The sequence below is a fragment of the Schistocerca cancellata genome, chromosome 3, assembly GCF_023864275.1.
Source record: "Schistocerca cancellata isolate TAMUIC-IGC-003103 chromosome 3, iqSchCanc2.1, whole genome shotgun sequence".
In the NCBI taxonomy this organism is placed as follows: Eukaryota; Metazoa; Arthropoda; class Insecta; order Orthoptera; family Acrididae; genus Schistocerca; species Schistocerca cancellata.
This window is the reverse complement of record NC_064628.1, coordinates 940547905-940565038: the sequence shown is the minus strand read 5'-3', so window position 1 is coordinate 940565038 and position 17134 is coordinate 940547905. Positions and strand designations below refer to the sequence as shown.

Genomic DNA, 17134 nt, shown 5'->3' with positions numbered 1-17134 from the left:
TAACTGCTTCTAGTTGCTCACCTGCTATATTATAGCTAAATGATATGGGATCTTTCTTTCTATGTATTCGCAGTACATTACACTTGTCCACATTGAGATTCAATTGCCATTCCCTGCACCAAGCGTCAATTCGCTGCAAATCCTCCAGCATTTCAGTACAATTTTCCATTGTTACAACCTCTAGATATACCACAGCATCATCCGCAAAAAGCCTCAGTGAACTTCCGATGTCATCCACAAGGTTATTTATGTATATTGTGGATAGCAACGGTCCTACGACACTCCCCTGCGGCACACCTGAAATCACTCTTACTTCGGAAGTCTTCTCTCCATTGAGAATGACATGCTGCGTTCTGTTATCTAGGAATTCTTCAATCCAATCATACAATTGGTCTGATAGCCCATATGCTGGGTTTCACACGATCGTCTTTTTCGAACCCCATGCTGATTCCTACAGAGTAGATTTCTAGTCTCCAGAAAAGTCATTATACTCGAACATAATACGTGTTCCAAAATTCTACAACTGATAGACGTTAGAGATATAGGTCTATAGTTCTGCACATCTGTTCGACGTCCCTTCTTGAAAACGTGGATGACCTATGCCCTTTTCCAATCCTTTGGAACGCTACGCTCTTCTAGAGACCTACGGTACACCGCTGCAAGAAGGGGGGCAAGTTCCTTCGCGTACTCTGTGTAAAATCGAACTGGTATCCCGTTAGGTCCAGCTATCTTTCCTCTTTTGAGCGATTTTAATTGTTTCTCTATCCCTCTGTCGTCTATTTCAATATCTACCATTTTGTCATCTGTGCGACAATCTAGAGAAGTAACTACAGTGCAGTCTTCCTCTGTGAAACAGCTTTGGAAAAAGACATTTAGTATTGCGGCCTTTAGTCTGTCATCCTCTGTTTCAGTACCATTTTGGTCACAGAGTGTCTTGAGATGTTAGTCATCTTCGCGTTTACCGTTGTTTCTAAGTTGTCAACCTTTGTTTCACACTATTTTCTCATCTCGTCCAAGTTGTTGGTGACCTCCGTCCGTTCTGTTTGGTTTCGGTCTCCAGTTCGTACCTAAGTTCATCACTCTGGCCTTCAAGCTTTTGATTACAAAGTTTTACTCCAGTTTCCCGTCTTTCAACTCATATGTTATTTAGCTCCCTCATAACTGCTAACTGCGATGTGCGGTTGTCTAATATCTCGAGACTTCGATACAGTCGACTCCGACTTTCCGTACGGCCCACAGACATGCCTTGTATTTCCTTCCTCACTCCCCAACTTTTCTCAGTAATCCTCTCGGTTTCTAGTGCACTCCGAATTTATGTACTCCCCACAGAAGTGCCAGTCGTTTCGTCACTCACATACAGGTACGAAATCCCCATTGTCTTCAAGGTTTACATATTTATCACTCTCCCAGATATCAGCTGCATGGAAAAAAGGAATCACAAACTAAAAGCATTCCACAAAACGAACAGAGAAAATGCAACGCTGATGACAACGTAGGTAGGAGCAAATAGAACACCGGAAACTTGGGACATAACACGTTCCATAACTACATCACTAAATATGGGGGTAGCTGCGAGAACAAAAACTGAATACACTAGCTATCGCTATACCTACTTCATATGCTCATTTGCAACAGACTCATCACACAAAAACACACCATCCTTGAGCCTGACATCATACACAAAGAGGTTAGCACATCCTAATAAGGGAACGGAATTCCTCCAGAGTCGTGACTGAAAATTTAGAAGTTGTCACGCTAGCGAAAACGTGAGACTGAAATCAAATCGTAGACCCACGCTGGGCGCCAAAATGTGGTAAACTCGAGGAATTGTTTGTGACATCACGTGACATAAGAATTATCCATGGCATCGCACCACACTGGTGGCGACATCAATAGTTAAATGAGACACTTCCTGGCAGATTAAAACTGTGTGCCGGACCGAGACTCGAACTCGGGACCTTTGCCTTCCACCGGCAAGTGCTCTACCAACTCTTTTTTTTTTTTTTAGATAGTTCACAAACACTAAATGAAATACATCCTCTGCAAAAACAAAAAAAAATCATTGTAAAACAAATCACAAATGTAAAGGAACAGGGATACAGGGATGTCGTTTTTATTTATTTATTTATTTTCCATAAAGATCACTCTGTTAATAGGAACATGTAGATCATTTCATGGTATAGTATGAGCATTATATATGGAGCGGTGAGAGAAGCGTGAGGTTCATTATCAGCTGTCAAATGTGCACACCGACTGCACCCGGCACATCCCAACTGCGTGGGGGGTCGAGGAAGACTGCCTGAAGATAGCTGGCAAAGGTTTTCCGATAGTGTGACCATCTATGAACCTCATTGTGGGCTTGCTGCAAGAAATACCAAAAGTCGAGTCGCGACTTGGCAGCGTCCCCATAGAGGTACGCGATCGTCCAACCTTTGACCCAGATGATTGAGTGTGATTTAGTCGCCGGAAAGTAGTCACTCTCCGGATGTAAGAAGGAAGCAGGTGTAATATGTTGCGGGGTCACACGGAGGTAGCAAGCCACCATCTGTCTTCCTAGGAGCCATACGTCCTCCACCGCGATACAAGTTAAGCGGTGATGGTCGTCATCCACTTGGCGACATTTCGGGCATAGCGGAGTGTCCACTAGTCCAATTGCATAGAGTCGTTCGTTGGTGTTGAACTTGCCACAGGTGACAGAGAACCACAGTGCCCGAACGAAGGTAGGAAGGAATTTTTGGTGCACATGTCTCCAAATCTTCGGCCATGACATTACGACTTATCCGTCGTTGCAGCCAAATATAAAAATCCTTCGCGCACGGTGGTCTCGTGCGCGGAAGCTCGTCTCTGACATAACTAAGTTCCACGATAAATGTTGATACATGCGCTAAATGTGGCATAATGTTGCCCACCGCTACCGGAGGTGTGAGGGACGCTGGAACTAGGAGGTCCAGTAGGCGGGATGTAAGGGAATCACGCCCGCTACGCCATTGCTTGTACATCGTGGCGAGAAGGAGCGCCGTCGCTCGGCAGTGAACATTCGTAAGTCCGAGTCCCCCCTTGTCCGTAGGGAGCGTGAGCGTTGTGTATCGCACCTTGAGGGGCGATCCAATCATCACAAAATAGCCTAGTGCTGATTGAAGTCGACGTCCGAGCGTGAGTGGGAGGGGCAGGATCTGCGAAATATGCACCATTCGAGAAACCACATAAGTGTTCAGATATTCGACTCGCTGCAAAGGATCAATACCAACTGAGCTATCCAAGCACGACTCACGCCCCGTCCTCACAGCTTCACTTCTGCCAGTATCTCGTCTCCTACCTTCCAAAGTTTACAGAACCTCTCCTGCGAACCTTGCAGAACTAGCACTCCTGAAAGAAAGGATACTGCGGAGACATGGCTTAGCCACAGCCTGGGGGATGTTTCCAGAATGATATTTTCATTCTGCAGCGGAGTGTGCGCTGATATGAAACTTGCTGGCAAATTAAAACTGTGTGCCCGACCGAGACTCGAACTCGGGACCTTTGCCTTTCGCGGGCAAGTGCTCTACCAACTGAGCAACCCGAGCACGACTCACGCCCCGTCCTCACAGCTTCACTTCTGCCAGTATCTCGTCTCCTACCTTCCAAACTTTACAGAACCTCTCCTGCGAACCTTGCATAACTAGCACTCCTGAAAGAAAGGATACTGCGGAGACATGGCTTAGCCACAGCCTGGGGAATGTTTCCAGAATGAGATTTTCACTCTGCAGCGGAGTGTGCGCTGATATGAAACTTCCAGGCAGATTAAAACTGTGTGCCGGACTGAGACCCTCCGCTGCAGAGTGAAAATCTCATTCTGGAAACATTCCCCAGGCTGTGGCTAAGCCGTGTCCCCGCTATATCCTTTCTTTCAGGGGTGCTAGTTCTGCAAGATTCGCAGGAGAGCTTCTGTAAAGTTGGGAAGGTAGGAGAGAGTTCCTGGCAGAAGTAAAGCTGTGGGGACGGGGCGTGAGTCGTGCTTGGGTAGCTCAGTTGGTAGAGCACTTGCCCGCAAAAGGCAAAGGTCCCGAGTTCGATTCTCGGTCCGGCACACAGTTTTAATCTGCCAGGAAGTTTCATATCAGCGCACACTCCGCTGCAGAGTGAAAATCTCATTCTGGAATAATTAAATGAAATCAAACATAGAGGGTTTGAGATGAAGGAGTCGATATATGAATGGAACAGATTGCTTACTCGATTAAAACATGAAAAAACGTAGGAATTTCAGTACTGTTTACACAAACCAAACGAGAACTACAAATCTCAGGACGGAACTGACGGGGTTATTAAGTTATTAATAGGAAGGAGGGCGGAACGAATCTTCTCACCAGTATTCGTGATCAATCGTCGTGTAGTGCTGCGGCAGATGTTCTGCGCCTCGGAGCTGTGCGGTCCGTGTCTGGTGCTCTGCTCGGCACCCGCGGCTATGCAGCGAGGCTCAGGTAGGGTCCCTGCGTTGCCTGCCCCTTGTAGGTCGTGTGGTCGAAGCTGTGGTGTCACGGTGTCGGAGCGCAGATACTGGCGATGCACGGAGACGCCCTGCTGCCGCGCTGCCTTACCGACTTACCGTCTCCCAGCTCAACGATTCCTCAGAACTGTCTCCTCTCGCGGCGCTATCATTGGCGGACTCAATTTGCAATGCCGCCCAGTGAATGATCGCCATTTCACGACAGTGCCTCTCCGTTAGGGTGGAAATTTCCTATCTTCCATCTAGTGTGCGAGTTGGGAATTGGAATCTTTCTCACGATTTCACTAGCATTGGTGGCACATTCTTCCGATGTTTTTCTGCATTCCGAAGTCATTGTGAAAGCAGCCGTACAACACTCGCTTGTAGCCGCTGTCCCTGCGTGAGGCTTGGACAGACTCATTTTTAGGCTTCTATCTGTGATTTCTAACGAGCGTCCTTACTGGCCAGAAGACGTCTTTTTAAGAAGGCTGACTTCTTTCAAACGGCTCCCTGTGCGAAGTCTTCGCGCTTTGTGTATGCCCCTCCCAGTGCCTGTGGTGAGGTGGAATCGTCGACACGTTCTTGCTTTCTAAACGACTGCTGCCAGGCCAGAAGAATTCACATGCTTTTGCACGAGTATTCTTGAGATCCCATGCTAATGGCTGCAGAGGTCCGTCGGTTTTCGGCACGCTTTTCATTGCCCACCAGGCACTCCGCAACGTCACCATTCTTAAGCAAGGTGAGGGCGTGGCTGCACAACGGCTCCAATACCTGCGTCTCGGCCGCTGACTGCACGGGGTCCAACCGCTTACTCCTGAGTCACTCGAGGTATGAGTACGGGGAGGTGTCAGACCTTGGAATATGGCCACAGTGCTGCGGGGCCTCCGTGAAGACGCAAAATGCATCTTCTCGTTGCCTCTGTGGTGTGGCGAGGCTTAACGGCGGGCTTCACCTTTCATACCCTTTAATGCTTTCTTTGGGACTGGAAGAAAGCAGGTGTTGGCAGATGTGAACATTACCGAACTATCACTTTAACAAGTCACAGCTGCAAAATACTAACGCGAATTCTTTACAGACGAATGGAAAAACTGGTAGAAACCGATCGCGGGGAAGATCAGTTTGGATTCCGTAGAAATGTTGGAACACGTGAGGCAATACTGACCCTACGACTTATCTTAGAAGAAAGATTAAGGAAAAGCAAACCTACGTCTCTAGCATTTGAAGACTTAGAGAAAGCTTTTGACAATGTTGACTGGAACACTCTCTTTCAAATTCTGAAGGTGGCAGGGGTAAAATACAGGGAGCGAAAGGCTATTTACAATTTGTACAGAAACCAGGTGACAGTTATGAGAGTCGAGGGGCATGAAAGGGTAGCGGTGGTTGGGAAGGGAGTGAGACAGGGTTATAGCCTCTCCCCGATGCTATTCAATCTGTATATTGAGCAAGCAGTAAAGGAAACAAAAGAAAAATTCGGATTAGGTGTTAAAATCCATGGAGAAGAAATAAAAACTTTGAGGTTCGCCGATGACATTGTAATTCTGTCAGAGACATAAAAGGACTTGGAAGAGCAGTTGAACGGAATGGACAGTGTCTTGAAAGGAGGATATAAGATGAACATCAACAAAAGCAAAACAAGGATAATGGAATGTAGTCGAATTAAGTCGGGTGATGCTAAGGGAATTATATTAGGAAATGAGACACTTAAAGTAGTAAAGGAGTTTTGCTATTTGGGGAGCAAAATAACTGATGATGGTCGAAGTAGAGAGGATATAAACTGTAGACTGGCAATGGCAAGGAAAGCGTTTCTGAAGAAGAGAAATTTGTTAACATCGAGTATAGATTTAAGTGTCAGGAAGTCGTTTCTGAAAGTATTTGTATGGAGTGTAGCCATGTATGGAAGTGAAACATGGACGATAAATAGTTTGGACAAGAAGATAATAGAAGCTTTCGAAATGTGGTTCTACAGAAGAATGTTGAAGATTAGAGGTATTGAATAGAATTGGGGAGGAGTTTGTGGCACAACTTGACTGGAAGAAGGGATCGGTTGGTAGGAAATGTTCTGAGGCATCAAGAGATCACCAATTTAGTAGTATTGGGGGGCAGCGTGGAGGGTAAAAATCGTAGAGGGAGGCCAAGAGATGAATACACTAAGCAGATTCAGAAGGATGTAGGCTGCAGTAGGTACTGGGAGATGAAGAAGCTTGCACAGGATAGGGTAGCATGGAGAGCTGCATCAGACCTCAACACCCTTTAATGGCCATGGGAGTTTGCTGTTTGACAAGTCCCACTGACCCCCTTCTGAATGATCTATAGCCACAAGAGGTAACAGACTTAACATCAGGGTTTCCATGTGCTGTGTTCACGCAAATATGGGCAGGACATTATAATTCTTGTGTTGGCAAAAGAGATTTTAAACTTCGTGTTCAACATCAATGAAACCCTCAATTTAATTAAGAAAAAATTTGGAGGTACGATTTTGTACCTTGTGTAATGTGTTGTTTTGAATCGTTTTAGTGATTGTCAAGGCTTGGCCCCACAAAGAGACATTGTGACTTCACATGCAGGTTACAGTGGGCCTGAATATTGGGTGTACTACACACCAGTTGGGAGTGGCAATCGGGTTACGCATGGCAAATTGTAAGTAGTGATTAAAACTTTTGATGATCTGCATCCTAGGCCTTAGTGGATCCTTATATTATTTCACTCTCACTCTGTCATGCTTTAGCGTACGTTTCTAAGGCACCTCGGTCACCTTAGTTGTCATTATTAATTTATTGTGCATTTCCAGCGTACTGACCGAGTTTGAGATACTGTTTTAATTACTAGAATTTTGGGTGTCTCACACTCATGTGTTAAATTGTATTTAGAATTATGTAAAGAACTTCTTGTTGCTGAAAATTTAACCTAAGCGCCTGTTTCAGAGATTATTTGGTTTTATATTAGCTAGGCTAATTTTGTACATTTTGTATTCTGTAAAGCTTAAGATTGTTTGAGTAAATTGTATGTGCTTTGAGAAACTGAAAATGATGAATGGTGTTGCAAATAAAGATTAACCTGGGGCTGACCGTTTCCAACTCGGTTTTCCTTAAACTTTTTTAAGAGATTGGTGAGTCTCGTCATCCTTTTCCGATAGATCGTGAGATGCCCGGAAATTAACTTGAACAGTTAATGTGAGGACCGGACCGTGAAGATAATATCTTAGACCTGCTCGTGACGAACCAACCTTTTCTGCTTGGCGTAGAACAGGAAACTAGTTATCGAAGTAGTTACAGCATCACTGAAGGCAGCGGTAAACAGGAATACAAGTAAAGGCAGGAGGTCTTTCTATTTATCAAGAGCGACAAGAGACAGATTTTAGATTACCTGATAGGTCATCACGTAAATTTCATCTCCAACACTGACAATGTTGAGCATCAATGAACAAAGTTTAAGAGCCTCGTACAATACTCTTTAAACAAGTATGTCCCGAGGAAAGTTGTGAAGGATGAAAAACATCCACTGTGGTCTGACAACGGTGTTAGGACGTTGCTAAGAAAGCAAAAAAAGCTTCACTGCCATATTTCTAACGTAGCCAAAGCCTAGCGGAGAAACAAAAACTAAACGAAGCCAAAATTAGCGCAAAGTGGGCTACGCCTGAAGCATTCAATGAATACGAAAGTAAAACTCTGTCTATCAATTTGACAGAAAATACTAAAAAATTCTGGTCCTATTTAAACGGATCTAAGTCATGTGGCCCTACACTCTGCAACCATAATGCCATCGAAACAGAGAATGACACAGATAAGGCCGAAGTACTAAGAGTATTTTTCGAAAACTGTTTCACAGAGAAAGATCCCACTGCAGTTCGTTCTTTAAATCGTCACACGAATGCCAAAAGACAGGTATCGCAACAAATGGCCACGGTGTAGAATAGCAACGGAAGTCGCTCAACAGGCGAAAGGCCACTCGACCTAGCGGGACACCATTTCGATGCTCCGCAGAGTACAGGAAAGCAGCAGTGAACCACTGGTATCTAGAGGAGTCAAGCGTTGCTAATGATTGGGAAAAAGCACAGGTCATGCGCCGTCGAACGGTCGTACAGGACTAAAGGGCTGTCTCCCTGACGTCGGTCTGTTGTAGAATTTTCGGAAGTGTTTTATCCCCTGGAGACCGAAAATCTCCTCTGCAGGAAGCGACATGGGTTCCGAAGACAAAGATCGTGTGAAACCCAGCTCGTTCTGTTCGTCCACGGGACCCGGAGAGCAGTAGACAAGGGCGCCCAGGCAGCTGCCGTTAGACGCAAAGCTTCACATTTTACATCGCCCTGAATCGTTTTTTGTCAGAATATTGCCAGCAGCGGCTGAATCTTTCTTCCCTAAACTCCAGATTCTCTCATTTTCAGACAACCTAGTAACAATCAGTGTGAAATGGTATATACTGGTCAGTCAGGCAGAGCTGTGACAATTAGGTTATCTGAACATGAGGGTACTGCAGATTAGGTAAGAAAAATTCAACCTTTTCTGATCATTTTTTAACAGAAAACCATTCACATGTTGCAGAATGTGAAATTTTACATTCTTTTAAGAAAAGCATAGAAACACCGGAAATCAACGAGCACATTACACAGGATGCCAATTTAAGTAAATGATCAGACCCAGTTTCCTTTTCCCTGTTGTTAAATTGAGTTTGTTACAAATACCAGACTCAAATCGTAAATTCTTCGTATTTCTCATCAGCTGATAAATTTATCTCCACATAAAAACTGTGTTTTCCCCTCTTTCAGTAAATTTAATTATTTCTGTTTGACAAAAACTGTAATGTTTTCTACGTTATTTTTGTATCTTCTGTATAAGTAATATATGTGTTAGTCGCACATCATGTTTGTAGTAACTTCTGTCCCCTTGCAGTAGTAATAGGGAAGTTTTATTGGCAAATATCGAATACATAAGAACAGTATGCAACCCAGCCGGCAGGCGAAAACGAAAGTGAGTTTAAACGAAAGAGTTTATTCAGTCAAATCACAAAAGTGCGGTTTGAGTGCTCGACAGTCGCTACATGGTTATCTGTGTTTCCGACATTCACTTGTCACCTGAAAATGTCCTAACAGGCTGAAAGCCGGCTAGTGATCAAATAAACATAATTTTGCAGGACATTAGGAAGTGTTTTCCTATTTATTATTATTATCGCCAATTAAAACGTATTACATTTTTATTGTTTCTATTATTGAAATCGCAGGCATCTGCGCTTCAAGAGCGTGAGACCCACACCAAATACGAGTAACAGATGATATCGAACATACACAAAGGACCATGCGAACAGTCAGGGGTTCGACTTACGAGAGGGCGCCACGAAAATGCTAAAAAAACCTGAATTGGCAGACTCTTGAAGATCGACGCAAATAATCCCGCAAAAGCGTACTTTCAAAATTGGAAGAACCAGTATTGTATGACGAATGTATAAATATTCTCGAACTTCCTACGTATCGCTCGCGTAGGTATCTTGAAGATTAGGCTAACTACAGAGGGTAGACAGACATTTACGTAATCTTTATTTCCACGATGCACGTGATGTTGGAACGGGAAGATACCGATATCTAACACGTGATAGTTAAGTAATTACTTCTGACATGGACTTGACAGAAGTTTGCAGAGCACGTAGGTGTTTGTTACCTCTCTCGCGCTACCATTCAGAAGGGACAAACATCAGCGGAAGTCGACACCTGCAGGCCAGCTGCTTGGAAAGTGTCAACACGCGGTCAGTCGTCACTATCAGCTGTGCTGCACGGACCGTTAGACTAGCGCGTTACCACGGACCTTCGGACCTGAACGTCGCCAGTGGAGGGACACACAGTAGCAGACGAGCATCTGTGCGGAGGACGTGTCGAGCTCATTTGCAACTTCTCTGTCGCGTTGTTTCTGGCTCGACATTAGTCAAGTCAAAAGACTTGCACCAGGCGACCGGTCTACCTGACGGGCGGCCCTAGCCACACGACATTTCATTTCACAAGTTACTGTGCGTGCTGGTATGACTTTTGTAACAAGCTCATCCGACAGTTACCAGTGAAACCGGCTACAGTTCGGATTCCGTCTCAAGCCGTATACGGTCTGCAGTTCCCTGCTCAGCTCACTCTTAATATCGGGAATTCCGAATTAGCGAGAGCACGTTGAAATTTCAAGAGCAGCCATGGCAGGAAGCAGTGTGTTTCATTCTGTGCGGACCCTCAAAGCGCGCAACGCCATGGCGCTATACGAACGTGTGAACGGGAGTGCCGCACTGTATATGGAGACTGTAGCTACTCCTCCTCATTTAGCTCGCAATGTGATGACAGCCAACAGTATCGGTGGGGATTGTCCCAGCAGGCGAGCTAAGAGTCTGACTCTGGAAACACTCAACCCGTGCATAAAGGAAATGCAGTATGGTGTTAGGGGACCACTCGTGAACCGTGCGTCGAAGATCGAAAAGGAACTGGAAAAGGTACGTTGAAAGCTGCAGTTTACAGTTTCAGTTATACATAAATGCAGTATAGTCATATATGTCAAAATCTTTGAAGGTTTTGTGTATTAGTTTCACGTAGTGGTATAATTTAGATACTCTGCGTGCAATGCCATAGGGTCAATGTCATTGCTTGCTTAGTATCTCATTTTTGTGAAGTACTTTAGTTTATCGCTGTTACCACCATTTAAAAGACGCCAGGCCTTTTTTGTCCCGTTGTTTTAATTCATTTTAATTATATTGTTGTAGTACAGCTTTGCAGCGCTTCCAGTGGCAAGAGGTGAAACGTACATTTGTCTGACTGCCTGTGTGCAGTGCTTATACACTGAAGCGCCAAAGAAACTGGTATAGGCATGCGTATTCAAATACAGGGACATGTAAACAGGCAGAGTAAGGCGCTGCGGGCGGCAACGATTACAAAAGACAAAAAGTGTCTGGTGCAGTTGTTAGATCGGTTACTGCTGCTACAATGGCAGGTTATCAAGATTTACGCGAGTTTGAACCTGGTGTTATAGTCGGCGCACGACCGATGGGACACAGCATCTCCGAGGTAGCGACGAAATGGGGACTTCCCTTAAGGCCATTTCACGAGTATGCCATGAATATCAGCAATCCGGTAAAACATCAAATCTCCGACGTCGCTGCGGCCACAAAAAGATCCTGCAACAACAGGACCAACGACGACTGAAGAGAGTGCTTGAATGTCGCAGATGTGCAATCCTTGTCCAGATTGCTGCAGATTTCAGTGCTGGCCATCAACAAGAGTCAGCATGCAAACCATTCAATGAAACATCATCGATAGGGGCTTTCGGAACCGAAAGCCCACTCGTGTATCCTTGATGACTGTACATCACAAAGCTATACGCCTCACCTGGGCCCGTCAACACCGACATTATGACTGGAAACATGTTGTCTGGTCGGACGAGTCTTATTTCAAATTGTATCGAGCGGATGGACGTGTACGGGTATGGAGACAACCTCTAAATCCATGTCAGCAGGGGACTGTTCAAGCTGGTGCAGGCTCTGTAATGGTGTGGGGCGTGTGCAGTTGGAGTGATATGGGACACCTGGTACATCTAGACATGACTGACAGGTGACACGTACGTAAGCATCCCGCCTGATCACCCGCATCCATTCATGTCAATTGTGCATTCCAGCAGGACAATGCGACACCCCACACGTCCTGAATTGCTACACACTGGCTCCAGGAACGCTCTGCTGAGTTTAAACATTTCCGCTGGCCACCAAACTCCACAGACACGAACATTATTGAGCATATCTGGCCTGCCTTGCAACGTCCTGTTCAGAAGAGATCTGCACCCACTCGTACTTTACGGACAGCCCCGCAGGACATGGCGTCAGTTCCCTCCAGCACTACTTCAGACATTACTCGAGTCCCTGCCACGACGGTTTGCGGCACCTTTGCATGCTCGCGGGGGCCCTACACGATATCAGGCAGGTTTACCAGTTTCTTTGGCGCTTCAGTGTATAACAGTATATGCTTCTGTTTCTGACTAAGAGATTATTGTATCACAGTTTTCGTCATCTACAAGACACCAGTTCTTATGACTAGAATGCCATTATTTGCAGCGTAGCTCGAGGCTTAAGTCAGGTTGAAAGGTGACAGTATTGTTAACCATCTTGTTGAGTTGAATAGACTATTTATTCGCGCGCTTTCGAAACGAATTCATGTCGTTACGTCATTAGCTTTACAAATTAGCTGTTCTGCCATCTTAACTTCCCGTGATCGCTTGCAACGGGCGTTCGGAGTAAAACCGTGGACGGCTCCTAGTAAAATTTTGCCAGAAATGAACAGGGACTGTATTAGATTTATGCTGACATGAGAGACTCTTGCCGCTGTCTGGAAACTGCGAGAAGCTGCCCTGGCTACGGTATACGGTATTCAGGCTGCAGCTTCCAGTGTTGCTTTACAAAGAAAAATACAGGAAAATTGCGCTAACTTCATCTTTGTTCTACTGAAATCATTATTGAAATGAATATTAGTGTAAGTGGCGATGAAGAAATAGCTGAAATCCTTACAATCGAACAAATCTCCTGGGCCCCGTGGAATCCCTATCAGAGTCTAAACTGAATTTACGCCTGAATTAGCTCTACTTTGAACCATAATTTATTGTAGATACCTCGAACAAAAAGCCGTGAGCATTAATTGAAGGAAAGCACAGGCCACATCCATCTAGGAGACGGGTAGTAGAAGTTATCTATAAATCAACAGTCAATACCCCGACATCGGTTTGTTGTAGAACCTTACATCCTGAGCTCAAACGTAATAAGGTATCTCGAACAGAATGAGCCCCTCCAGGCCAACTAGCATAGATTCTGAAAACATCGGTCACGTGAAACCCGAATCACACTTTTGTTACATGATATACTGAAAGCTTTCGATCAAGGCAGTCAGGTAAATACATTATTTCTCGATTTGCGAAAAAAGTATTTAATTCAGTACCACATCAACGCTTATTATCAAAAGTACGATCGCATGAGCGCCCCAGTTACTGCATACACTGATGTTGCTCCCTCGACCGCGGTCGTCGAGAGAATTCAGGCTGCAGCAGCCAATGTCGCTTTACGAAGAAAAATACAGGAATATTGCGCTAAGTTAATCCTTGTTCCACTGAAATCATTATTGAAATGAATATTAGTGTAAGTGGAAATGAAGAAATAGTTGAAATCCTTACAATCGGAGTTCGCTCCAAGACGTGGCAAACAGCGAAAGTCTACCCAGGAGCCAATCGCAAGCCCTCCCTGGTTCACCTGACACAGATTCCAGGTCCTGTCTTTGACTGATAATAATCATGATCCAGATGCAGTCGCTTGTCATTTTTCAGCCTGCAAGAGCCGGGAATTCACGGAGATTGGGACTACTGGTAACTGGAAGGTCAACTCTTAGTTGTGTAATCGGGGCCTTAGGGACGCGACTGTCAACGATGGGAGGGGGAGCAAGGGGAGGAAGAGGATGAGGAATAGTCACAGAAGTGGAAAGGGTCTTCCAGATGCCATAAATAGCAAAAAATGGCTCTGAGCACTATGGGACTTAACATCTATGGTCATCAGTCCCCTAGAACTTAGAACTACTTAAACCTAACTAACCTAAGGACAGCACACAACACCCAGTCATCACGAGGCAGAGAAAACCCCTAACCCCGCCGGGAATCGAACCCGGGAACCCGAGCGTGGGAAACGAGAACGCTACCGCACGACCACGAGCTGCGGACCATAAATAGCACAGAGTGCAGTCAACTATAGGTGATGGTTCATTTCGGTACTAATACTGCGTGTCACTTTGAGTCAGAAGAGATTCTGTCTGGTTTTTGGAAGCTATTTGAAGTGGTATAGACTGCCATTCTTCTTCCAAGATGAAGACAGATGGGTAGTATCGTCAACAGGACCAGTTGTGCATGTTTGGTGCAGCTGAGTGGAGGGTCCGGATCAGAGGCTCAGACGGTTTTGCGGCTGTGTAGGATGCAGATTCCTCGACTTGTGCCATAGGATAGTCGTTTTACAGGTTCCGCTTAATAAGTCAGACACAGGAAACAGCTACACGTGTGGATGAGCAGGGCGGTGTTTTAGGTTAGATGATTGGGAAAGAACAAAAATGGCTTCAGTCTCGAAGGATTCAGGTGAAACACAGGAAGAGGTAGACGTAGGAACCATAGGTAATGCAGTTGTAACTCGTCGTATCATTACTGGCAAAGAATCAGAGATCCAAGCTCATATCGTTATAGATATTGGAATACGACTAAAGCCAAAGAAAGGTCAGCCGAAATTTTTACGAAATGAGTGTCCAGAAGGGATAGGTTAAATACAGTTGGTCGTGGAGTATTTGTTCCTGTTAGAATTAGTATATGTTGAAATGAAATTGAAGTAGATAGTTTCTGTGAGTTAGTGTGGATAGAGGTTATACTTGACAACCTGAATAAATTAATAATAGGCTCATTTTATCGACCCCGTGTCTCAGATCACACGCTTGTTGAAAGGTTCAAAGAAAATTTGAGTACCACCTCAAACAGGTACTGCAGTCACACAGTTACAGGTTGTGGTGGCATCAATCTGTCCTCGATATGTTGGTGAAAATACATGTTCAAAGCAGGTGACAGGCACAAAAATTCGCCCGAAATTGTTCTAAATGCTCTCTATGAAAAATATTTTGAGCAATCACTTCAGGAGCACACCAGAACTGTAAATGGTTGCGAAAAGATACTTGAACTCTTAGGAGATAATAATCCTAAGAAAACAGAGAACATCATAACGGTCTTAGGGATTAGTGAGCACAAAGTCGTTGTGGGGAGACTTAATACCGTAACGTCCAAAGCCACCAAAAATAAAAGTAAAATATATCTATTTACAAAAGCAGATAAAAATTCGATTGACACTTTTCTAAGAGAAAGTGTCCATTCCTTTCAAATTATGTAAGCATACACCAGACGTAGCTTGACTTCAAGGGAATAGTACAGGCAGCAATTGAAAGATTTATACCTAATAAATTAAAAAGAGTTTGAACTAATTCCGCGTGCTACAGAAAACGTGCCAGAACACTGTTGCAGAAGCAACGAAAAGAGCATGCCAAATTTGAAACACAAAATCCCAATGATTGGAGAAGTTTTACAGAAGATCGAGATTCACCACGGATGTCAGTGCGAGATGCTTTTAATAATGTCTACAACGGAACTCTGCCTCGAAAACTGACAGAAAATCCAAACAGATTCTGGTCACAGGTAAAGTACACCAGCGGTAAGACACAATCAATATCCTCATTGCATGGTATGCCGATGACAGGATCACAAAATGGAGTTACTAAATATGATTTTCCGCAGTTCTTTCACCCAAGAAGACGAAGTAAATATTCCTGAATTCGAATCAAGAACAGCTGCCAACATGAGTAACTTAGAAGTAGATATCCTCGGTGTAGCGAAGCTGCTTAAAGCACTTAATAAAGGCTAGTCTTCCGGCCCAGTTAGCATGCCAACTAGGTTCCTTTTAAAGTATGAACATGTAAACGTCACTACAGATATTCTGATTTAGGTTATGGCATGTTCGATGTATTTGCTATCATTGGCGATGATATGGCGCTGATGAATAACGAAATTCTGCATGACCCACTGAAGTGTCGGAACATCGATGCTTCGATGACTTCCTGAACGACTGACTTCATCTCAGCAATGGTTTTGATGTTATTGCTGTATACTTTGTCTTTAATGTAGCCCTACAAAAAGGAGTCGCATTTGCACAGATCCGGAGCATATGGCAGCTAATCGAAGGCCCTGCCAGTGGGCTCTGGGTACCCAGGGGCAGAATGCGATCCCCAAAGTGCTGCTCCAGGACGTCAAACACTCTCCTGCTTCGACGGGGTTGAGCTCCGCCTTGCGTGTGCCACGTCTTGTCGAAATCACGGTCGCTTTGGATGGGGATGAAATCATCTTCCAAAACTTTCACTTACCGTTCGGTAGCCACCGTGCCATCAAGGAATGTCGCACCGATTATTCCGCGACTGGGCACTGCATGCCACACACTCATCCGTTGAGGGTAAAGAGGTTTCTCGATCGCGAAATACGGATTCTCAATCCCCCCAAATGCGCTAATTTTGCTTATTGGCGAACTCATCCAAATGAAAGTGGGTTTCATCGCTAAACCAAACCATATTCACATACTAATATCCATCATTCGCCGCGGCCAACCGTGTAGTTTGAAAGTCCTAACGCAAACCGTTCAGAAGTTCAATAATTGTCACCTTGTATTTGGCAATAACATGCAACAGCTCGCCCGTCAAAACGTCCGAAAGTTGTAGAAATCACATCAGCACCCAAGAATGAAAATAGGAGTAATCCGCTGAATTGCAGACCATATCACTGAGGTCGATTTGCAGTAGTATTTTGGAACATTTAGGCCTACTGTGTTCTTACATTAATAATTACCTTGAACAAAACCATCTATTGACAAATAGTACACGGATTCGGAAAATATCGCTTGCGTGCAATCAAATTCCGTGCCTATTGAATATCGTCACAGCTGTACGACTGGATTCGTGATTTCCTGTCTGGAAGGCCTCTATTCGTACTAATTGAAGGGAAGTCCACAGAAGTGATATCTGGCGTTCCCCAAGGAAGTGTTGTAGGCTCTGCTGTTCCTAATCTATATATATGATTTAGGAGACAATCTGAGCAGGCCTCTTAGGTTGTCTGCAGA

At 44.7% G+C, this 17134-nt stretch overlaps 1 protein-coding gene and 1 non-coding gene across 2 annotated transcripts in view; both read left to right on the top strand.

Moving 5' to 3' along the window:
* Window positions 1–3992: 3992 nt before the first annotated feature.
* Trnal-caa (transfer RNA leucine (anticodon CAA)) lies at window positions 3993–4067 on the top strand. Its single transcript has one exon. It is a non-coding gene; the product is annotated as a tRNA-Leu (tRNA).
* Window positions 4068–10624: 6557 nt separating this feature from the next.
* Window positions 10625–17134, top strand: part of LOC126176668 (alanine aminotransferase 1-like) — a 55533-nt gene continuing 49023 nt past the window's right edge. Inside the window, exon 1 of the mRNA XM_049923827.1 lies at window positions 10625–10915. Within this exon, the coding sequence (XP_049779784.1) occupies window positions 10625–10915 (291 nt within the window). The remainder of the gene's footprint in view (window positions 10916–17134) is intronic.